Source organism: Epinephelus lanceolatus, chromosome 13 (assembly GCF_041903045.1).
Source record: "Epinephelus lanceolatus isolate andai-2023 chromosome 13, ASM4190304v1, whole genome shotgun sequence".
Taxonomy (NCBI): domain Eukaryota; kingdom Metazoa; phylum Chordata; class Actinopteri; order Perciformes; family Serranidae; genus Epinephelus; species Epinephelus lanceolatus.
In genome coordinates, this window is record NC_135746.1 from 26,785,946 (window position 1) to 26,805,030 (window position 19,085).

Here is a 19,085-nt window from a genome sequence, read left to right on the forward strand (position 1 = left end):
ACACACGGAAATCCTCTTTTTATTCCGTTGATATCTGTCGAAATTAGCGTTATAATATTTCAAAGCAAAAACTTACGTTTCCGTTGAAAATCCGTTACATATTTTTGTGTGTGTGAGAATAAAAAAATAATAGTAATAATAAGACGAAAGCGAGGAGAAGAGCTTGTGAAAATACAAACGGGTCATAAAAAAGGGAAAATGTCCACAAAAAGCGTAGAAAATGTTGAAAGAAGCACTTGGTTCCTTATTAAGGCGAAGATACAATATTTATTCCTTGTCTCCTGGGATGCTCCGCTCCGTCTATTGTCCTCCCATTCCTCAGTGCTGATGCTTAATTTTCAAAACTTCTATATTACCAAGGGACCTACGACATCAGCCGAGAAATACCCTGCAAGTACAAAATCCGTGAGCCAGCCCCGTCCGTGCAGAGGGGAGACGCTCGCGTTCCGCCAGCTTTCTGCCGTTACCGAGAGCGCGCGAGGGGGGACTTTTCCATTTCTCTCGCTTTTTGAGGATTTTAACGCATTTTTATTATTATTATTATTATTATTCGATCGGGCCAAAGAGCGGAGAGGAGAAAAAAAAAAACACGGGTTACTTTGGAGAAAGCACAATGTCAGCGACCTTCCCCGGACTTGTCCACGACGCAGAGGTAATTTAGTTACTTCACATGCTTTTAATTTATGAAATTATAGCAGCTTTGTAGAGGAATAAAGACAGTTTGCTTGGAGTTACGGAGGCATTTGGAGGCAGCATCTGCTCCCAAGAAGTCTCCAAGTGGAATATAGGCTACTGTAGCGCATGGATGATAAAAATAATATGTATGGAGGGAGATATGAGTCGTGCATCTCACTGCAGCTGCCGGTAAAAACGGGGCTTTTTATTAGTGTGTGGAAGCAAATGAGGCTCGTGTGTGTGAGCCGGTAACAGTGTGATTAGAACATTTTAGGGCGGAACACTCCGCTGTGTCTCACTCTGCTTACCTCCCATCCAGAATGAGCGAGAGGGCTGGGACAGTAAATTTGCCAGCAGCTCAGTAATAATAATAATATATAACAGCACGCCTTTTAAAAAACGCTGCAAGGAGAGTGACAGGCATGCCAAAGGGAGGAGGAAAAAAATACCGATGGCTCCTGTTGCCGTGCGTTCGTTCCCCTCCCGGGCGTGTGGAAATGACATCTCCTTCAGGTGGTTTAAAGTGGGAAGAGAGAGAGAAAAAAAGCGCTTTGTGAGTGTGTGAGTTGTGTTTTTGAGTGTGTTTGGGAGGCAGAGAGAGGAGACACCGGCTGATGCTAAATGACACGGCTCATATATTTCCCCGTCTCTTTATTATCTTGTAGATACGTCACGACGGATCAAACAGCTACCGGCTCATGCAGCTCGGCTGCCTGGAGTCCGTGGCCAACTCCTCGGTCGCCTACTCCTCCTCCTCCCCGCTCACCTACCCGGCGCCGGCGGGGACGGAGTTCGCCTCGCCCTATTTCTCCGCCAACCACCAGTACACGCCCCTCCACCACCAGTCCTTCCACTACGAGTTCCAGCACTCCCACCCGGCCGTGGCCCCGGAGGCCTACGGGCTCAACTCGCTGCACTCGGGCCAGTACTACCAGCAGATCCACCACGGGGAGCCCGCAGACTTCATCAACCTGCACAATGCGCGCTCGGCCCTCAAGTCCTCCTGCCTGGACGAGCAGCAGCGGCGCGAGCTGGGCTGCCTCGACGCTTACCGGCGCCATGACCTGTCGCTGATGACGTCACACGGCTCCCAGGCCTACGGCGTCGGCATGCACCACCCGGACCAGAGGCTGCTGCCCGCCGCCGGCCTGGGTCTCCCTTCGTCCGCGTCAGACGACCTGCAGGTACCGGCGGCTTCTTCCACTCTCTCCCCACAGCCCCCCCATCACCTCCAGGCCTCCTCCACCCTCCTCCTTATTCTCCTCCGGCTCCTGCTTTATTAACACTGCTCCATCACATAGGATATAACACTAACACAGACCCCTGTAGCTGCCACAAGGCCCAGCATCCCTGCCCCACTGGCCTACTATTGAACCCCCCTCCTCTCCCTCTATTGTACCAGCAACACAGCAATACCAAAAATATTGAACAGAAAGACAGCGCCAGATGTCTGTCTGTCTGCCTGTCTGCTTCATCTGTCTGTTGTCTCTGACACTGACAAGGCTGTGTTACATTTGGCCTGTAGGTTATGCCCAGCCACTGACTCTGTCCTACTTTTGGACTAAATGATATTGGGAATATCATCTCCAGATAATTTTGTTGCCAGAGCAAACGTGACTGTACAACAGGCTAAGTAAATGTCAAGTGCACCAGCCCCCCTCTCTGAAAGGCAGGCCTGTTTCTAAAGGTTAATTGACTGGCAGTCTATACAATCCTATTGTGCAATCCGCCCTTTTATTTCCCCAGAAACACACGTGACCCATATTTTACATAATTCTTTTCGATGTAAAGAAATGGTCGAGATGAAAACGGATTCGCACGGTGCTTCTGTGTGTGTGTGAGTGTGTGTGTCCGGCTGTCTGTTGAGGCAAAGAAAAGCCGCTGGTTGCTCTATTCTCCGGTAAAGGGCGGATTAACGGATCGGGGTTCAGGGCACAATGCCCGGCTCGGGCGCCATAAAGCACCGTAGTTTATCCAATTACAGACTTAACGTCAATCAACTTTGTTACTTATGCAGCGACATCTGAGCTGCTTAAAAAAAAAAAGAAACACACACACCTCTCTAGTTAAACACAATTTAACACAGCCACACATAATTTCAGTCACGTTAACTATTTACCAACTCGATAAGGAGTCGCTTTTATCGACAGTTTTTTAATGTCATTACGGTAATTTTTTATCTTTAAATTGCATCAATAATAATAATAATAATAATAATAATAATAACAGAAATATTATTTTAATGGAGATAAATAATTTTCTTTTAATTAATTTGACTTTATTTGCAGGGTGTGGCAATATTGCCCAAGGATGATGTTGTGTATTTAATTTAAAATTGCATTAAAAAATTGCAGCAACTTTAGGGGAATTTTAATGGCGCGTTTTATTTATCTATTTTTATTGCTATTTATTGTATATTTTTAGACGAGTTTTGCGTGAAATTTATTAACTTTAATTAATTTATTATCAAAATATACAATTTATTGCAGCCTGCGTAATATTTGTTGCTAAATTACTAAAATTAAAAAGCGTGCTGAGCGTCGCCTTTATTTTATTTCTGCAATATGGCTCGCATTGATCATTGTTATAGCCAACACTATATTTTCCTAAGCTGCTGGCACTTGAAAAGAGCCCAGGTTTGACCCTTTTTATTGAGGAGGGGAAAAAGAAAGAAACGGCTCGTGAACCTGAGCTCGCGCGAGGCGGATGTATGAACGGGAACAGATGCGCCCATGGTCTCGTGCAGCCCCGGTCGCATCTTTGAGCGCGTTAAAGAGATTTTCATGGCGAACAAAAGCAGCTGCCACACCTTTCTCCCGCCACTAAGCTAATTCATGCAAGACCTCGTGCGTTTTGTATATTGATTTTATAATCACTTTAGCTCCGCAGTGGAAGAAAAGAAACAGAAGCAGGAGCCTGGTTAAGAAAGAAACTACAACAAGCTCCCTTTTCTCCCACTTTATTTTAATCAGGGGAGGGGGGTGTCTGCGTGGGCCAGGGCCTCGAGGCGCGCACGGGGGGATTAAGTGTTTTTCTGAATAAAAAAGCGCGTGTTCTCCTTTCTTGATGACATTGTTGATAGCACGCGAGTCTGATCTGGACCAAAATGGCGGCGGCGGTAACAGGTTTCCATTGCCTGTACATACAGCCCCCCATATAGGATGCTTGTTATGTGTGTGTGTGTGTGTGTGCGCCACAGAGTGATGATCCCCAACAGGTTGGTGGCTGCAACAAACTCTGGACACTTGTGCTCATTGCTCAGTCTGCACGGGTTGTGCTGTCCTCGCTTATCGCCTGGAGCCTTTCAAATTAAGCTCGTTTCTGGGCGAGCCGTGAGCTGCATCCTTGATTTCTAACTGTGCCCTCGATTTTACTCAAAGCCTGCTAAGTGACGTACACTTTCTAACAAAAAGGCTTTCACCACTAGAATATTTGCTCAAAGGGCGTGCAACAGGGCCAGTGTTTGGGAGAAGGTGAACTGTTTGAGGTCTGATTGGGGAAGTTTGCAGGAAACAAAATGATATAAAGGCAGTGCTTCCCAAAATGTGGGTTTGGACACCCTTAAAGAGAACGCAAGATACATGTGAGGGGTCATACACTTTATTTACCTCTAACTTTTCATGTTTTCTTGAGAAATATTAAGTTTAATACACGAATTCTGATGAAATTACTGCAAATAAACAACATGACAGGGGGTCAAAATGGTGCGTTTTAGCCAAAAGGTATGAAGCCAGTGGACCAATATAATGGGTTGCCTGAAGAAACATTTAGGAGCACTATGTATGAGGCGCTCTAGATCAGAAACAACTGTAGTCAATGCATGTTTACATACACAATTTTCTTTAGTGCATGGTGTTGATGATGCGCCATTACGCACAGCTCCCAAGAAGAAGAGACGTCATTAATTTCAGGTGTTCCTACAGCCTGACAGCTGAGTAAACTGTGCCTCAGCAGTGTGTGTATGTGTGTGTGAGCAAAAAAAAAAAAAAAAAACCTAGGTGAAGTGATTTCACCTGTCTGCTCGTCCTAATGAGTTGCGTGTCTCCGCAGGGCTCCGTGGAAGCGCAGTGTGGGCTCGTGCTGAACGGCCAAGGGGGCGTCATCCGGAGAGGTAAGGGGGCCCATCCGTTTATTCTCTCCCTCTCTTATATTGTTGTATATGTACCGGAGGCCGTGAACACACCACTCGCAGCTAGACACGACAAGACAGCGAGGCAGACAGACAAACAGGCGGAACACTGCTCTCTTGTCTGCTGTCAACATGTTACAGCAGGAGCGGGGCCCCCATTTTCTCGCCTATTTAAACACTCACACACAGTAACACGCGCACAGACGCTGCTTCCCATTTCCAGTATGAAATGGACTGTCACTCAAACACCTACGGATTTTTTCCTTTTTTTACCAGTCACTCTAAACATTGATTTTTTTTTATCCAGGAAATTAAAATGTCAACAAGTCATGAATTAATATGGCAGTCATTTTATAGTATAGCATGTGACGCACAATATAGACACTTCCTGTTTGAAGTCGGGCTGCATTTTAAGACAAGAGTGCCTTTGTTTTCATTCAGTAAACACAGTATTTTAATCTAATATTTATGCTTGTTTTAATAAATTCATCATACTTATGTCACCTGCAGTTAAACAGGAAATACGCATGCTATTTATGCAACAAAACATATATATTAAAAGCATAATTTTGCACTATTTTTATATTTAAAAAGCTGTGAGACTTAAATGAATGAATTGCATCCAATTTACAGGTTCAGTCTATTGTAAATTAATAAATTCAATTCATTTCGATTATACAAACTGAAAATATGTTTGACATAGGCGATTAGAAAAATATTTGAAACTATAAGGGGCAATCTGGGATATAATTTTCCACCAGCGGTTCATTTGCTTCTGGGCAAATACTATTGCATTTTCTTATTATTATTATTTTTCTCTTATGTAATTATCTGTGCGCTGCACTGTAAAGCACATCACACATCACAGGGGTATTTATATTGCTCGAGTGCCTAATTGCTGTTTCTTGTATGTTTAATCAGTAGAATTAATCCAAGCCTTTAAAGGCTGGGGCCGTGAAGGCGGCACAGGTTGAGGGTTTGAAGGTGTGGATGTGGTTCCGGCCTGCATCAACACATATGAGGCCAATTTCCTCATGAGTCTGGGTTTTAACGCGCTCTGGATCTGCTTCAGGTCCATCAAAGATTCTTTTTTCTAGTCGGGACTATGTGTAGTTTTCCATACAGAGAGGAAAGGCTGTGTCTCGGGTTTAATTTTTCATCAGCTCTGCCTAGGTGTTGGGGCTTTTCTCTCGGATTGACGCGGGAATCCCTCCGCTATCACTTTCGGTTAATGGTGCGCCGTATTTGGCCCTGAGCTCAGCCGCTGCAACCATCACAACCAATAATCTTTGCTTTACCTCCCGCTCCCGTATCGATAGCTTCTCTCGCCTCGGGCGGACGCTTTGATATGCTAATGCAGAGCGGGGCCCCGGATTCAGCCGAGATCATATTAATGTTGTTCTTTCTGACTGCGGCTTTGGCGGCATGAATATTCACATAACCTTTTTCAAAAGAAAATCACTCAAGAAACGCGGATCCTACTTAGGAGTCGTCGTCTGTGTTTTTAATCACCCCTGCTATCCCCCCTTTTCCACTTCAGCTCTATAACAGCAGCCGCGCAGATCAAGCTGATCTGTCAGGCGCGCCCCCGCCACTACATCCAGTACGCGCGCCTCTCTCTTTTCCCTGTCAAGACATTGGCGGGCTTTTTTTTTTTGGGAAGCTATAAACATTGTTGTTAAAAAATGAGGAGAATGACATTTGGCCCGTGTCTCTTTTTCTTTAATTTTCGTGGCAAACTCGTAAAAGGCGCTTGATTCCGCGTGTGATCCCGCCCGCCGCTCGCGCCGCAGCCCGAGGCTACTCTCCGTTGCTTAAATACCGTTATCGCCTCTGGGCCCGCGCGCTCCACTGACTGCACTACCGGCAATAGCTCTTTTCGATTGCCCTTGGCAACATAAAATACAAACTACTTTGAATCAAAACATTTTTAGGGGAATTAATATGATGTGAACCCGCGGCTTTCAGAGACGCGCGCCCCCTGTCAGAGCGCGTGAGTCTGACAGACAGGTCTGCAGGGTTGGTGTCACATATAGACACACATAACACAAGCCGGACTTCACACACACACACACACACACACACACACACACACACACACACACACACACACACACACACACACACGCGGGTTCAACCTTAACCAATAGTATCAATCGATTCCCCTCGACCTGCAAGCGTCCATTTTTGACAGCCTGAGTGAAACACAAGTCCTACAAAGTGCTGCCCGCTGGAGTACAACAGGCTTTTGTGAGCACACCATTATGATGTCACACTTGTGCTGTGGGCACGAGCCGCTGTCCAGGTGCTGGAATGAAAGGTGGGAGCCGCTGTCCAGGGTGCTGAACCTGGGTGACATGCGTTTGAAGCTGCAGGTCTAAGTGCCTTCCTGCAGGGCCACAGCAATGAGGCCAAACTGGCACATTTCTGCTGATGGTGAATAATAGATTCTCAGAGAAGAAAAAAAAATATAGGTTACAGTTGCTCATATATAAAGTCTGTGGCCAAACTGTCCACACTGGCCTGAGAAGATTGGCGTGTGCAGCCAATCTGCGCCTGCAGTGTTGTTCTCCTCGGCCCTAAATGGCATCCCCTTTTTCTTCATTCCATCATATCCAGCACGGCCGAGTAACAAAGCGACACACCCTGCTGTTAGATTTGATAATGAGGCAGATGAATAATAGAATATAGCCTACAGTACATCAGACAGAAACCTTGCGTTTCAGCTGCTTGGGACGTTAGTTCAAGTGAAAGTTTAATAATAATAGGCCTACTCAGAGCAGTCGATTTATTCCAGGAGGATCCGGCAACACTGATTCAGATGCAATTAATAATGTGAAAGAGCCTTCACCATCACAACCACAATCATTTATTCACACTTCCAGGAGCCTCAAGTACACAATGAACATCAACGTGCTGATTGGTGGAAGGTGATTAGAGGAAGGTTTTGTTGTAGATTGCAGCAGACTCTTTCTCTTACACGCGGACAAATATTGAGCTGAAAGAGAAATATAAATATATGTGCATAGTAAAACATGTAATATTTAACTAGTGGAAAGGAGGCTGATGAAGTGCTGAGCAAAACACATTGATCTCAGCAGTGGTGATTGGAGATACTTGATCCTATGTATTTTTATGTGGTGAGTGTGCATATGCTATCATAATCTTTTCTGGTTTGAGTTTTGATTAAAATGATATTTTAACGTATATAATGTTTATAGTTGTACTGTGAAGCATGTGGAGCACACCAGACTTCCATGTATCTTCACATTTTTGGTCATTTTTTCCAATAAACAGAAGAATTAAGAGTTATTTTATGGGTGGAAAGAATTCCCCTACTTCTTAAAATGCACATGCAACTTAAAAATGCATTGGATTATTTGAAAATACGTATTGTGATAAAGCTGAACACAGGATTTTTTTTTTCCCTAGCTCATGAATAGGTGACATTTTGGAGATGCATTTTCATGTGAAAAGATCAAAATAGGCTGCATCCTTAAAATTTAGAGGCATTTAAGGCAGTGAGAAATGTGGATTAAGATGCTGCATGTGACAAAAGAAAGGTGGTTAATATAAAAAAATATTAAGTTTGATAGATTTTTCTGATATAGTGTAGTGGTGAGCATTTTTCCTGTGCAGACGTTGCACTTTCCATTCACTGTGAATACTACTGCACACTGGCTGCACTGACACATTACTGCACCGACTTCCTGTTTGCTCTGATATATTTCTCATAACATATCATGTCCTAATACACGTCACTCTTACAAATAAAAACCAGAAAGACCTCATGTAAAGTTCGCACACAGCTAAATCCACCCTTCCTCCAGGTTGAGGATACATTTATTCTTTTATGCATTAGCTCCTTGTCTGACTAAAATGTACATGCATCTTCTGTGAGTCGAGGCTTTTCAAGGTCTGAATTGATTTTCATTGGATACATTCACTACAGACCTGAAAACACCTACACAAAAATAAAGAATAAAGGAAAAGGATGTTACAGCTCTTGTAAAAATACAGCATCCTCTCATTACCTGCAGAATTCATTACAAAGTGAGACTCAGACTGAAGTAGCACTTTTTAGGTGCTTCTGGCTCTGCAATGTTTCTCGAACAGTGTTAAATCTATTATTATTTTTATTACTATTATTTCAACAAATCTTCAGAATACCCTCCTCTGATAAAAAAAAAAAATATCTGGCTAGATCGATTTAAAAAAAAAAAAAAGGGAATATTTTGCATCAGATTATTATGTGGATCAAACAAAACAAGTCATTGTAGATTTTTTTTTTTTTTTTTAGAATTTTGTGTGTTTAAAATAAATTTGCAAACAAAGTCAACTTAATTTTGTCATGTAGATCAAGCAAGACTGTTTTTTTGCTGTTCCTGTAAGTGTACTTACTTGAAAGATAACCAGGGTGAGCCTGATGTGATTCCATATCACTCATGATCTCAAGTCAATGTTTTGGGGTGGAGATTTGGTGATTTTGGAACATTTAGAAACAACTGCCATATCCAGGAAGCTCCCGTCATTGTGTGTTCAGTAATGCGTGAACTGTCATTTAAAGTAAAAATCCAAGTGGGGAAAATAATCTGGAATTTGCAGTTATTTTGGAATACAGCAAATAAAACAAGCTCATTGTTTGTTGTATAATCTTCTTATATACCTAAGAAGATTGGCTGGGATTACATTAGTAGATCTTGTTAAGTAAAAAATAAACCAATGCAGATTAATTAAAACTAGACATTTTCATATAAAGATACAAACATATTTTTTATGGTTAATATCACAGATTTAACACTTACATCTGCTCAGATTTATTTCTGTCAGTGTTGGTTTGTTGACGCTTCACTCATCAGTCTCTAATCAAATATAAAAATACATGTTCAACTATAACTCTTCAGATTATAACTCCAGTTTATGACTGTGTATTGTGTGTAAATGTTGGTTAGTGCAGTGACAGACGTTTGGTGTTTAAATGCAAACACAGTGGAAGTGAACATCTAGTATAACTGGATATTGGTTGGTGGCACTTTTTTATTCTGATATACTTAGGACAGAGGTGTTATTGGCAAAATGCTACTATGTAGTTATAAAACCCAATAGTAAAGCTAACTGCACTACTTCCCTGAAAGAGTCAAGCTTCTGTCTACGTAGGGGATCTTCCAAAATAACACAAACCTTTGTTACATTATGATCTGAACAGTGTTAAAAATTACGACTACACAATAAAATGTACCAAAAGGTGGGTCAGCATTCCTGTTAAATGATATTCTGACCTGTCATTAGACCCTGCAGCAGCAAAGCATGTACAACGGGTCCGAAGTGCATTACGCTATTAATGTATAAAAAGCTTTCAACAATCTAAAGTGGCAAACGGTTGCTCCACAGTTCTTTGCTTAATGGTTCCACTGTTGTGCTGCATTATTTCAGCTTCATGTTGGTCCGTCTGTTGACACACAGCATCATTAGAGGAACAGTTGGCCAATTATATGTATTCACTTCTACATCAGCTGAAACAGCACTGTTTACAGTGTGTGTTTAGATAACACACAGCCAGTTATACAGCACAGCTCCATGTCAGCCTTCACCTGAACAAACCGAAGAGACCCGGAATTTAGTCTTCTATGAAACTTAAAATGAATAATCCCTTTTAATTATACATTTGATTGTCTGGGGGAAAAAGCAGAAAACAGCTGCTTTTCTTAGCTGAAGAAAAGGTGACGAGACATGATTTTTGTAGGATAGTGACAAAGATCAAGATACACTGCAACTTTAATTTGTGTCAGCAGAGGTGTGGACTGTGCAAGTAATTTCATGTGGTTACTATAAAAATATCAAGTCTGATAAATGTTTCGGTCAACTATTCATTTAACACCTCTAGTAGTATTGTTGTTCGTCCACGTTGAACCTTGTCATTAACTCGTGTGTTGTGTTTGTGTGCAGGGGGGACATGTGTGGTGAACCCTACAGATCTGTTCTGCTCGGTACCGGGCCGCCTGTCGCTGCTCAGCTCCACCTCCAAGTACAAAGTCACTATCGCCGAGGTGAAAAGAAGACTGTCCCCACCAGAGTGCCTCAACGCCTCCCTACTGGGCGGCATACTGCGCAGGTCAGTACAAACACACACACTGACCGCACACTGCTGCAAAACAAGGGTTCATCACAGCTTCTTTACTGCATCTTAATGTAACTACAGTGACTCAAAAGAGTGTACTGAATTGTTGGCTTGGACCGGTAGTTCTTTTAGCAGTAAATATTTTGTGAAGGCACCAATGGTCAACCCTACAATATCGTTGCAATATCGATTTCGGGGTATCGTGATTTTCTCCGTATCGCCCAGCCCTAGTTTACATGCAAGAATCATGGCGGCGGTTTATTTTGCGTTCAAACCCCCTGACCACTAGATCCTTAAGTGTTGTAGTTTATCTTCAATTATTTGACTCTTCCAGTCCAACGTAAGAACATTTTGCTGGCGGGTTACAGGGAGTGTGATAAATACAAATGCAGACTCTACAGGTCTAATGGCACAAAAAAAGTTAACTTTTTTTACTCAAATTTTATGCACATGATGGTGTATTCTTTATACTATGACAATGTTCCTAAAATTAAAGAGAAATAAATCACAACATCGCACTTAGCTTACAGTATAACAATATATCGTGATATATTGAAATGTAACTCTGTATTGTGATACGTATCGTATCGCCAAGTTCCTGCCGATACACCATGCTAGTTGGACCTAGAGTGGTTAAGTTCTTGATGATTTGGCAAAAAAATGTTTAAGCCAAGTAGGCAAGGGTGTAGGTTTTGTGTCAATATTGGCGGTGGTATTGACACATATGAAACGGGGAGGGGGGGGGGGGGAGGGGGTTTAGGGGTCCTTTACCGGAAAATTTTGAGCATCATACGCTTCATTTCCTCCAGTCTGGGGATTTTCTTGCACCAATTTGTGCCTTTTCTGCGTCACTTTATGGTCTAAATGTCTTAAATAAAAGTCCTCTGCTACTTTCATGTATCTATAGGCAAATGCGCATGCTCCAAATATTGAGAGGTGTGTGTCCCCTGCACCCCGCAGAAATCTACACCTATTCATGTAGGACACAAAACTTGCAAAACATCGAGGCCGTGCAGCAGCAGGGTTATATAAGAATAAAAGTGTCGAAGTGTAGCAGTGAAAGTGTGAAAAACAACAAATTTTTGCTTCATAAATCAACAACTTGGAGACAAACTCACGGTGAATGTGGCTTTACTGCAGGGCTGTTCTTTTGGATTGTATTAGAATACCAAAATGTTCCTGTTATTTTGTCCACTCCCTGTAAATCTAACAAAATAACACTGACGTGAAGAGTGTGACAGAGAGGGATTTTAGAGTGAAAACACAGATTTTTAAAAGCCTGAATCTGGCTGGTGAACATTGGAGAGCGCTGCCTGAGTCTTTGTAGCCCTCAGATGAAACAGAGGATATACAGGAGCGCCCACAAAGACTATTTTAGGCGAACGAGGGGCCGGGGCTGCACGCGCCGCCATGCCCAGGGAGCCAGAGGGAGGCGAGACCAGGCCAAAGCATGCCAGGATCAGAGGAACCAGAGGAAAGCAAGAGTTGCCAGCACTGTATTATTGATGAGGCACAGAGAAAGGGAAGGGGGGAAGAGGAGAGAGAATATGGCTGGTCCTACAAGATGAGGCATCATATAGTCAAAAACAAACAAACAAAAATGTGCAAACAGAGGTGTTGATCCTTATCTGGAGTGGAATAAATCACAGCAACAACACTAAAATTATTCTAACAGATGAGAACGTGAAGCTGTCAGAGCCAAAAATCACAATCAGTGTTTAGAAGTTTATCTGAAGTGTAAGTCTGTTTGTTTGGACACTGGTTTGTAATAGAATGATAGAAATCCCTCAGTAATTTCAATCAAAATATCCCTAAAGGGTCCACAGGCGTACATATATGGCTTAAAAAAATTTCACATAAAAAGATAAAGAAATGACAGGGACCACTGGTCCTCCGGTTTCCAAAATAGCACTTCTCACTTTAGGTATAGACGGAGACAAACACTCAGACAGTGACAGAGGAAACTCAGGGGGACATGCTAAGATATCTCAGCGTATACATAGCATATTTAATTTTTAACAAGTTGACATGTTTTAATTCCACACTCTTTGATTTTATGCTTAATTTCACGCCTTTGTCAAATCAAAGCAAATCTATATTCTTCCATCACTGCTTTCAAGACGTAATTAAAGACATGCTGATGATTTTACTATGGTTCAATTCCTTTAAAACATAATTAAGGATGATGTTGATCCATATTTATGTGTGTAAAAAAGTTATTTGACTCTTCAACAGAGCGAAGTCTAAGAACGGAGGCCGGTGTCTTCGTGAGAAACTAGACCGTCTAGGCCTCAACCTGCCGGCAGGGCGGAGGAAAGCTGCCAACGTCACGCTGCTCACCTCCCTGGTGGAAGGTATAAGCCCAAAATATTGTCCAAAAGTTTTAGTTATACCTTCATATGTATTCCAGTGTTCTTATTTAATCCTTTCAGCACTTGCTTCATCAGTCTGTTCCCCCTTTTTTCCGTGCTCAGGTGAGGCACTCCACCTGGCGAGGGACTTTGGCTACACCTGCGAGACAGAGTTCCCCAGCAAGGCAGTGGGGGAACATTTGGCGAGGCAGCACAGTGAGCCGAAAGAGACCAGCGCACGCAAGAAAATGGTCCTGGCTACAAAGTGAGAATGCAAACACACACTCACACACACATTCACACTCAAATAAAACAGAGCAAACGCACTACAGTGTCTTTTATTCTGAAATTTGCCTGATGTTAAAGGTTTTATACCTCCAAAAGGTCAAAAGGTGCAGATTTAAGTTTGCGTACAAGTCTATATGTTGAGGTGGAAATCACAGTCAATTCCAGAGATGCATCAGGGTCGAGATCATTGATAATTTAACACCATTTCACACCTTGTTTTCCCATTTACAGCCGCCTTATACTCTTCATCACCCTACTAGTAACCATCCATCTTTGGGGAACTCTTTTGGGATAAAACGGCTCTGTGAGAGTCAGACAACTGAGGAAAATTTAGGTTTAAGGGAGGTTTGGTTACCAAGAAGAACATTATATAAGAATATAAACTTCATGCACAGCAGGGAAAAAGTGCTGTGAGTTTGGACAACCTCCCACTCCTAACCACACACACTTTTCACACAAAGAGCATCGACTGGATTTGAATTTTAAAATACTATACTCACAAAATGTGTGTTTATGTAACAGCATGAGCTGCATTTACAGTAAATACTTACACACTGAGAGCTGGATGTGCTGAGGGGAAACAGCTCCCACTCTTGTCCAGCTAAGTTAGATTTTTTCCGATAAAGTAATCCCAACAATGTTCTCAACGCTGAGTAAAATCCAGAAAGACAACCCTGACCAAATGCTGAAAACCAGCTTTGACTCTGCGTTTGCAGAATTTTTTGGGGTATCATGTTGTGAAAGTGTTTTGCTTGTTTTTGGATTGACATTGAGCTTGTCTCGCTCCTGCACGTCCTTCAATTGTTTCCTGGGAGGAATTTATGTGTGGGTTGATCCAAAAAATGATGAGGATGGGTGCAAGGGAAAGAAGAAAAAAAAAACACCACAAATTGCGACGGTTGTGTTGGAGACAGATGGTAAACCCTCATTCCCTCCCTCCTTCTGTCCATCAGGCAAATCTGTAAGGAGTTCCAGGACTTATTGAGCCAAGATCGCTCTCCTCTGGGCTCCTCCAGACCGACCCCCATCCTGGACCTGGACATCCAGAGACACCTCACACACTTCAGGTAACACACACCTGCTCTTTACACAGAAGTAATGGACATTTTTTTAACAATGTCTCCAATCTGGAGTCACTGTAGACAACTGAAACTACTCGGTGTCGACAGTTTTTCCTGCAGAGCCCGGCTGCTCTCCGTCTTGGCTCTGACCGCTTTGCCATTTTCCAAAGATGCAGCTGTGCAGTTTGTTAGTGCAGTTTGTTATTTGGCACAAATGACAGAGGAGGAGGGAACGGCGGCTTGTTAGCAGAAATGTCACATCTATGGCGTCATCCGTCGCAGAATATACACAAGTTTTGTCAAACCTCCAAAGGGAGATGTAGTGTAGAGCACCGGGCAGAGAAATAAGATGTGAGCTCGGCTGACAGATTGAACAGCAGCATCCTTCTGGCAGCTTAAAGGTCTGAGCTGAGAGGTGACCTGACATTTAGCTCTGCAACAACCTGCCTGAGGATTTTACAGGCCGGACAAACCACTATCACATTGAGAAAGTGATTTAACATTTCTAAAAACCCTGTTTTATGATCATTTATTCTTTATTTTACCCCATAACAAACAACAACCAATGAGAAATCAACACAGATAAACAACTTAGCTAACAAAAAATAATTAAAACAAGCGATCAAAGAAAACAGTAAGCCTATGTGCAAATTTGCTAATTTAATCTTCTTTTGCTTTTGCTTCTAATGCTCTCCATGTACACTCCACTCCTCCGTATCCCTTATGTTTGATTTAATGCAATGTCCAAAAATACAATAAAATAAAATTTAAAAGAATTTCATTTTAAATAACGTAATGTTTCTGATGTGTGCCATCACTGGATAGGGGGTAAACTTTGCTTTATAGAACTTTAAGAAACTGAAAACATACAAATTAAAAAAGCTTTCTGTTAAAGTTGATATGGTAAATTTTGTTTTAGCAAATTAGAATTAAAATATGATTGAGTGTGACTGTTGATTGCTTTACATACTTACACACAGTGGTGTAGTGATAGTTATTGAGGTGGATGTACTACTAGATAGATGGGTAGGTTACCAGGGATGACGTAGGTATACTCTTCAATGTATTCCAATGTCTTTTTTTGGCCGAGAGGAGGGTATACTATTAACCACTGGTTCCCAATCTGGGGGTCCAGACCCCAGTAAGGGTCACAAAAGTTTCACTGGGGGTCACTAGGCTCCCTTGATTTTAAGGGGTGTAAGAAAACTTTAAAAATTCACAGTAGGCTCAGGATTTCAATTATTTCAGTGAAGAAAATCGTTATTTTTAGAGTTTAGATTAAAAGAACAATGGCCAAGTGTCACACTGAATTTTTCAAAAAAGAAGCCTATTAAATATGTATGATTATTAAAAACAAACAGAGAATCGTATAGAAATGGTGGAAAAAATACCAGAGAAAAGTCATCTGTGATGCAAAATTCACAGGGAATATCTGCTTCAAATGACATAAACTTCCTGCAGTTATTGTGTTCTGTATTTGGGATAGTTGTTCAGTTTATCAGTTGCTCTGTACTGTTATTGCGATGCATTGAATATAATATGAAATATCCATAGTCAGGGGTTTACTCAGTGATAGCAAAGGGTTCCTTTAAGGAAAAAGGTTGGGAATCACTGCTGTAATGAGCCAGAAAAAGAAATGGTTATACCCCAATTACCTGCATATACCCTCCACTACACCACTGTCTACATGGGATTTTGAAAACCTATACAGCTATTGTATGTTTTGACGCCATCGTGTGTGATAATATCTGCACAGTGTTAGAACTGCTACTAAGGATTGTTTCTGGTTCATTATCTAGTGTATGAAATAGCAGAAAAATGCCCTTCACAATTTCTGAAAGCCCACAGGGGAATCTTCAAATGTCTTGTTTTGTCTGATCAACACTCCTAAACCTAGAAATATAGAGTAGCTATCATTTTAAACAAATTGAAAAAAAATTGCTTAAACAATTTATTGATTGTCAAAATAATTGCCAGTTAGTTTTCTTTCAATTGACTAATCAGATAATCGACGTTTAAAGCTGACAATATTCCGGCCTAGAATTTGCTAAAACAGTTAAGGTATTCAGTGTTTCCTCCTAAATTACTGTAGGAACAGGGTGTACCCAGCATTTAGAACATCACAGGACATTAAAACTCTGCTCTGACAGGAGTTAGCCCGACTAAAGACACTCTTTTAGGAGGATTAGAAGCTCCATAATGCAGGGAGAGGAAAGTTACTCTGCAGGTGAACAAGCTGAGGAGAGAAAAAAGAGCACTAGTTCAGTAAGCCAGTCTGCCTTACAAACCCAAACTCTACCCCTCATTTCTTTCTTCTCCTTACACTTGAATGAAACAAAGCTTTGTCACGGTTCTGACGGTTGCTTCCGCCTCCCTCCCTAACAGTCTGATCACTCATGGGTTCGGCACGCCGGCGGTCTGCGCGGCTCTCAGCACCTTCCAGACGGTCCTGAGTGAGATGCTCAACTACCTGGACAAAAACTCGAGCGGGAAGACAAGCGGACCCACCGACCAACAGATCAACAACAACTCAGAAAAGACGCAGCTCCGGAAAACAGCCGAGCCCCAGAGCAAAGACGGGAAAACAGAAAAGACTGAGTAGCCCACACCCACCTGGTCCCCGTGCCTTGGAGCGCTGCATTTAGGAGTGTGTGTGTGTGTAACCGTGTGTGTGTGTGTGCACTCTCAGAAAGGATTTAACTCCTGTGCATTACTGTGTCTTATTTGGGACAATTCATATTTATTGTTATTTATTTATCTTATGTTGAAATGTAACACTAACCAGAAGTGTCCCAAACAAGACGTCCTGATGTGAGAGTGGAACATCCTGTTTAGGTGTGTGTGTGTGTGTGTGTGTGTCATGACAAGGAGGAGCCACGCCATGGAGACGGCTGTGACTCATCCAAGACTTTTATTTCTTTATTTATTAATTCTGAAAACAGGAAGTAAACATGGACATGCTGACATCACAGGTTTCCAGGACAACATACACACTTTACACACACATTTTAAGGGTTTTGGGGCAATTTGATCTCAACCCAGCAAATTTAGGTGTGAATTTTCTGCCACAACACAAAAACTAAAACACTTTTTTGACCTTTAAGGGTCCCTTTAAACTTTTTTGTATTAAATAATTACAGAAATCTTTGTCATTACCGACTAAAATTCTAATTTTGCTTCAATAATGTGTTGACTAAACTGAAATAATTTTATCTTCCAAACATTGTTCATAGTTTAATTGAAAAAAAAAAATCACCCTGACCCATGCACACACACACACACCCACACACACCCACACACACACACACATACCTGTACCTGTGACAGCACTTGAACCCCCACCAAGCAGACTTACTTTAATTTCTACGCCGTACAATCAGTGCCATAGCAACCAGTGTGTTTACCATGTGGGCTGGATGTGAGACTGACGCCACTGCCTGGTGTCGGCTACACTGTGGTGTGTTTGTCTAAGTGTGTGTGAGTGTGTGAGTGAGAGATAAAGAGAAAGAGAGAGAGAGAAAGAGTGCGAGAGAGAGAGAGAGAGAGAGAGAGAGAGAGAGAGAGAGAGAGAGAGAGAGAGAGAGAGAGAGAGAGAGAAGGGTCCAACTCAGCCATTTTGTAAAAGGTGACTCTTGCAGTTGCCGTCGTTACTCTTCCCTGTGCATGTCTATCTTTGTACACTCCCCAGAACGCAAGTTTAGCCGACACAAGCTCTCTGACTCGCTCATGAACATTTGTAAAGATATATATAAATATTTAAATTACTTTTCTTGTAGGCTTTCAACTATATATATGTTAAATCCCTACCTTCTAAAATGCTGGTGTTCAATAAAGACAGTTGCTACGTGTTCTACTATTTACTCTGGGTTTTCAGATGTGCCTGCACGCACACACACACACACACACACACACACACACACACACACACACACACAGAGGCATACACACAGCATGTATAAGCATACAGAAGGTGGCAAATGAGCAAGCCGAGACTAAAAAGAGGCAGCACAGATCAAAGTCATCCAGAGTGAATTATCCATATGAGTTCACTGTGTTAAAATTATAAAAAGTCAGAGTTCCTCTGTACTGTTGTGAAAAAAGGCTTTACCTACAGAAAAGTTCAAAAGCCTCCTTTGTGTGCGCAAGCATGTGCGCTTCCTTTCAGTCTGAGCGACTTCTGTCAGGTTTTTCTGCTTATTTATATTTCAATGCAATGATAAAACGCAGAGAGGAGCAGCTGCCTGCTGGCGTCTCCATCCGGGCTCTGTAGTTTCTGTTTACTCTTTAATATTCCAGTCATTTAAAAGGAGGTCACGTTCGCCGCATAACACAAAAATACATAATCAGACAGGATGCATTTACAGTGATGCCTGCGCCGGTTTGTCACCCTGAATCAATGCAAGTGGAGCCTCAGGTGGGGGAAGCAATAGCGGTATAAAGACGAGGATATGAAGGGAGGAAGT

General features: G+C 42.1%; 1 protein-coding gene across 1 annotated transcript; it reads left to right on the forward strand.

The window, feature by feature from the left end:
- The first annotated feature begins 415 nt into the window (after positions 1-415).
- tfap2d (transcription factor AP-2 delta (activating enhancer binding protein 2 delta)) lies at positions 416-18,478 on the forward strand. Its single transcript, XM_033649045.2, has 8 exons — positions 416-652; positions 1,341-1,859; positions 4,726-4,786; positions 10,751-10,916; positions 13,158-13,276; positions 13,397-13,538; positions 14,515-14,628; positions 17,008-18,478. Exons 1-8 carry the CDS (start codon positions 614-616, stop codon positions 17,222-17,224), a joined length of 1,377 nt encoding a protein of 458 aa, XP_033504936.1. The 5' UTR covers positions 416-613; the 3' UTR covers positions 17,225-18,478.
- Positions 18,479-19,085: the final 607 nt, after the last annotated feature.